Source organism: Silene latifolia, chromosome 5 (genome assembly GCF_048544455.1).
Source record: "Silene latifolia isolate original U9 population chromosome 5, ASM4854445v1, whole genome shotgun sequence".
Classification (NCBI taxonomy): Eukaryota; Viridiplantae; Streptophyta; class Magnoliopsida; order Caryophyllales; family Caryophyllaceae; genus Silene; species Silene latifolia.
The window spans coordinates 25,086,213-25,091,931 of record NC_133530.1 but is presented as its reverse complement, the minus strand read 5'-3'; the positions used below and the strand labels follow the sequence as shown (position 1 = coordinate 25,091,931).

The 5,719-nt window shown below is 37.1% G+C and overlaps 1 protein-coding gene across 1 annotated transcript; it reads right to left on the bottom strand.

Annotated features, from left to right (window-relative positions):
• Positions 1–489: 489 nt before the first annotated feature.
• Positions 490–1,791, bottom strand: LOC141655091 (uncharacterized). The gene has a single exon (XM_074462191.1). It carries the CDS (start codon positions 1,789–1,791, stop codon positions 490–492), a length of 1,302 nt encoding a protein of 433 aa, XP_074318292.1.
• Between the last annotated feature and the right edge of the window lie 3,928 nt (positions 1,792–5,719).

Genomic DNA, 5,719 nt, shown 5'->3' with positions numbered 1-5,719 from the left:
TTTCTCTTGGCAATGTCAGTGGGGGTGTTCTCACGGTGGGAGATCGATCACGGTGTCTTGACAGAACACACTTCTCAGCCTTTTTCAACTCCTTTTCTTCTCAAGCTAACACGAGCTAGCTCCTTCACTCGGTCTTCATTCCATCTTGCCTTTACCAAGGCCAATTCCCTACAAAAGAGTACGGTGGGTCATAATATCGAGGTACGTGGAATAAAGGGCAAAACACGAGCGAGAGTGAGCTAAAAACGCGCTAAAGAAGGAAAAATGCATGAGAAACGGGAAGTGAAATGGCGTAAACTAACCACATATCAGTTGGCGGGACTCGGAGGACTTCGTGGTGGACTTAGCTGACACGGGGTAGAGGTCACCGTCACTATTACTCCTCAGAATCAGATTCCCATTCGCTAAATCCTTTACAGAAAAACCACGCGGGTCAAATTTGACGGAAACATTGTTTTCTTTGGTAAACTGTCGAACAGAAATAAGGTTCTAAATTATTTTGGGTGTATTTAAAACATTATGAAGGTGGAGGGTTCTAGTGGGTGTTGCTAAAGAGGTATGACCAGAGCTGTGAATGGGAATGTTAGTACCATCACCGACGAAAATTGACTGAATCGTACTACAATTGAGTGGGTAACGGAACATATCTGCGTCGGCACTTAGGTGAGACGAAGCGCCCAGGTGAGATGAAGCGCCCGTATCCATGTAGAATTGCCCTTGATTCAAGGGCAGCAACTGGAGTGCAGCAAATGCCTGAGCTAAGTCCGTAGGCTGCTGCTGCTGACCATCATCAGAACCCAAGTGCGCCTGACCAAAAGAAGGGCCTGATTGTCGAGAACCAGGCCGGCCAGAAACCGAGCGAGACCCAGTTGCAGGAGCCGGCCATGGCTGCCAGGGACCAGTACATCCGGGATAGGTGGGGTAAGGACAGGGAGGCGGCGTCCAAGGCACTGGCCAGCCGGTCATAGGGCCCCACGGAGAGACTGAATTCCCAGAAACGGGGGATGCCGTCTGCTTGGATTGATTGCGATACCCGCCACCATTATGACTACCCTTAGAGTTGCCCCGTTTGCTGTCGTGGCTGCGCTTGTTAGGGAGAGATGACGAAGGGTTGCCAGACTCAGTGGATGGGGCAGTGGGGGCAACGAGTGTCGTGGCTTCCTCACGGCTGGACTGAGGGTGGTTCTCCAATTCAATCATGCTTCGGGCCGTCTCAAAATTTGGGAGCGTCTGAATGATGTATGCGCCTACTGTGTCATATTGCTTTGGTAAGCCACGGACTAATTGAAGGACCAATCGTAGATCAGTGATCGCTGCACCGACATCCTTTAATTGCCCCGATATTGCCCGAAGGCGTTGACAGTAGGCATCAAAGGATGAGAATTTATTGAGCTTGAGATTGTGAAATTCGCTCTCAAGACTTACGGCACGGGCACCCTTTTTGTTGAGGAAAATATTCTTGACATGATTCCAGGCGGCTTGTGCGGTGGAGTCAGGTTCAAGAATACGCGGCAATAGATCGTCCGACATGGTGCCGTAAATCCATTGGAGAACGTGAGCATCAATCTCGTACCACGCTTCATATGAAGAATCCGTCTTCGGAGGGGCGGCGCTGTCGTCTATATGGTACAAAACCTTGTATCCGTGGGCATGAAGGGTGAAGAGGTTCACCCAGGACGCGTAGGATACCTTTACGCCATCTAACACACGAACTTTATTCTGGATGTTAGTGACAGTATATACGGGATGAAGAGATGTTTTGGTATTCGATGTGTGATCACTGTTTGTCATTGTAGCGTAAGGCTAGAGAAACGGCGAGAAAACGAGGGTTTTGTCGGGGGCAAAACGAGGAGACAGGCGAAAAAATTGGGATCTATGCACCTAATACCATGAAAGTAACCAAATCCCTTGTTTAGGGTATTCTCATTATCTCATATTTATATGCATAATACAATCCTAAGATTACAACAACAGTATCATATCTTCTAGGCTATAAACTAGGCTAATACTATAAATACAATGTGAAAGAGATAATGCTAAAGGATACAAATATAAATAAAGTATATATGGAAAATATATGTGACGATATTGACTAATAGTACCAGTATTATATATCACCAAAAAAAATAACATAGAATTGTAAATGAAAATATTACGGGGATTGTTGCGTTTTTACTTAAATTTTTCCCCTTCCAATATTGTGATATGTTATGTGTCTTAGACGCTTGGTAAAGGTGCTATATATGTGAGCCATATTTGGTAAACAACGAATTATATTTAGCAAAGCAGATTGTAAAATCAGATTATAAATGAAAGATTTTATAAGAAGGTTTGACTAGCATATTACATTTAACATAATTAATTTGAGTGTTTGGTGTTTGAGTTGGAATTGCTCTAAAACTTAAGTGTGGTAATATTTGTCCCACATTGGAAGAATAGTGTTAACTATATGAGGAAATGTTATCTTTATATATGGAGGTGGGTTAACAAGTGTTAACTAGATTATAGAGGATAGACTATAGTCTCCCCATGCGCGCGTCGTCGCCCGTCTGGCTTGTGACACGTGTGCGGTGTGGTAGGGCCCTTTTTGCTACTGGTCTGAACTTTTAAAATCATATGCTTTTCTAGCTATTGTGAATTTTATTGCCTTTTGCTTGCTATAAAAACCTCACTCGTCCATAGTTTACACACAACAGGAAAACGCAAAACATCTTCATCTCATTCCTTCTCTATTACATTCTGTCATATTGAGAACAGTTCTCACTTCCGTTTGTGGAGTGCACCATTGTGCGGAAGGAGGAGTTAACCCTTGGAATCGGTGACCATGGAGCACCTGTGTGGAGGTCTAACTTATTTAGGGCAATGTCTTACACGGCGTCTCGATTAAGGGTATTTCTGATCAGCTAAGTTCATATTTCTTTCATATATTTGGTAACTAGTTTGAATGCCCGTACGTTGCAACGGGGTAATAAACTTATTTACAATGCAAAAAAAACGTTATAAGGGTTTAATGTTTACATTCTATGTCTAATGATTGGTTTACATATTATTAAAATATCTCTTTCAAAAAAAATAAAAGATTAATATATACATGGGTTAACTCTTATTTATAATCATATAATCACCCTACCTTATACTAATCTTTCGATGTGGGACAACTCTATTATTTATATGTAATATATTCACCAAACTTGGATTATTTTTCTGATGTGGGACAATTCTACTATTTATACGTAATATATATTCATCAAACCTGCATTATTTTTCAATGTGGACAAATAACATACTCAGAATTACACTATCTTTTTTCCACTTAGTTCGACATCCAACCAGATCACGAATACCGAATACGGACAATTGCTACTCATTATATTTAATAGTTATATTTAAATTTAATAATATGATCAAGTATTCTCCATTAATATTTGTACGTTGTTTTTCTTCAAAAAAAAATCATAATTGAGATACGGAAATTTTCCGTGGTACCCCTTAATTTTGTCAGATTTTCCATGTTACCCCTACTTTTAAGAATCTACCTACGGTACCCTTGAGGTTCCATTTTTTTGCCCATGGTACCCCCTAATGTAAAGGTTATTAAATGGGTAAAGGTTATTAAATGGACGTTAAGTTTGATGGCGTGACAATAAAATAACAATTAAAAATAATTCCCCCTTTATTGTTTTATTGGTACGAAAAATGAAAATATAATTAACTATATCATTATAATATTAGAAATTTCTCATGGTAACTTTGAACTTTGATAGATTACACATGGTACCCCTAATTTTAAGTTTCTACAAATGGTACCCTTGTGTTCACCTTTTTCTTTCTCAGAATACCATTTGACAACTTCCGTCATAAGCCCATTACTCTTATGACTTTGACGCCCTTTTTCTTTTGTTATCTATAACACAAACACTTCATTATCTAATTCCTAAATCCATATTTTATTTAATAAACTAACATTTAATACCTAAATAACAAAACACAAATAGCATGGCATGCTCAATTATGCATCTAGTTACTCATAGGAGTAATAGCATTATGAAAAAAAGTGAACACAAGGGTATTATATGTAGAAACTTAAAATTAGAGGTATTATGTGTAATCTCCCAAAATTCGAGGGTATCATGAAAAATTTCCGTTATAATACTGACCATTTTATCGCTCTTTCTCCCACCTAAAAAAAATGTTACAACTTTAAAAATTTAAATGTGGGACATATAAAATCAATAGGTAGAAAATATAATGATATAAACTTTTAAGAGCACTCCAAGACAGTACTTAAGATACTCAAATGATTTTGGGTTGATGCCTAAGTTCCAAAGATGCCTCTTATTTATAATCATGGAATCGCCCACCTTATGTTATATTTCGATGTGGGAAAATTCTATTTTTTATATGTAGTATATTTGTCACACCTATATTATTTTTCAATGTGGGACATATAACATAATATGAAATACACCATCTTTAATATGTGCAAATTATATGAAATCTATACATACTCTAATGATAGCATTTCTTACCATGAGTCTAATAATATTATTTTCATAATTTTTTTACCGACATTATTTCTTTAGTTTTGTACTCTGTCAGGAGACTACCATTAGTAAAACCTTTAGTTTTGTATTTTTTGATTTTCTTGCTCATGTTCTTAACTCTTTCCCGGGTAGTTTCCAACGATTTCCACTTTATTTTTTATAACATATCGTAGATAATGATTGAAAATCTTAAGAGCTCTTTAAAACAATATTTATGAGACTCAATTTTTTTTGGGTGGATCATAAGTTCCAAATATGCCTCCTATTTATAATCATAGGATCATATCACCTTGAACTAATCTTTCGATGTGGGACATTTCTACTATTTATATGTAGCATATTCACCGCACATACGTTATTTTTCAATGTGGGACAAAACATACTAAAAATTACGCAATTTTACGTATTACGAAGCACACCATCTTTAATATGTGCAAAGAATATGAAATCTATACTCTAATGATAGCATTTTTTACCACAAAGCTAATTATATTATTTTCATTATTTTTGTAACGATATTTTTTTGTCAAATGAAATGTAAAAGGTTGATATAAAAATTGGAAATATCACTTGAATATAATTTAGGAAATATACATATTATAATAATTAAAAGATTCTCCACTTTATTTTTTACATTAAAAATTATACTTTCCTAAATTGATTTTTGATGATGTGGACGCTCTCAGATCGCTCGAAAAAACTCTCTTATATATATATATATATATAGATTGGCAGCATATTGTAAAACAGCATATAAATTCCAAATATGATGTTTCAATATATTTTTTAGTCCACGGACGTAGCCAGGATAGAATACGAGATGGCACCGAATTGTAAACGTTACTCATGAAGCTTCATACTTTAGTTTAAGCGCTCAAACGACGAGTGTGGTATTCACTACAACAAATTGTCACTTGCGCCACGAATTATGCCACGGGAATTTATAATTCGTGGCTAAATTCTGCTTAGCCACGGGAAAAATTTAGTCATTATTTTGGAAAAAATTTTATGCCACGGGATAACTTTGCCCGTGGCAAAAAGTCACTTGCGCCACGAAATAGGCTACACCCGTGGCAAATAATCATTTTAGCCACGAACTAGGTCACACGCGTGACGAAATTTTAATTAGCCACAAATTGTTCCGTGGCAAAAAAAATTTAGCCACGAACTAACAA

What these genes read in the sequence shown, in the direction of transcription:
- LOC141655091 (XM_074462191.1), bottom strand. Translation starts at nt 1,791, where the DNA reads ATGACAAACAGTGATCACACATCGAATACCAAAACATCTCTTCATCCC.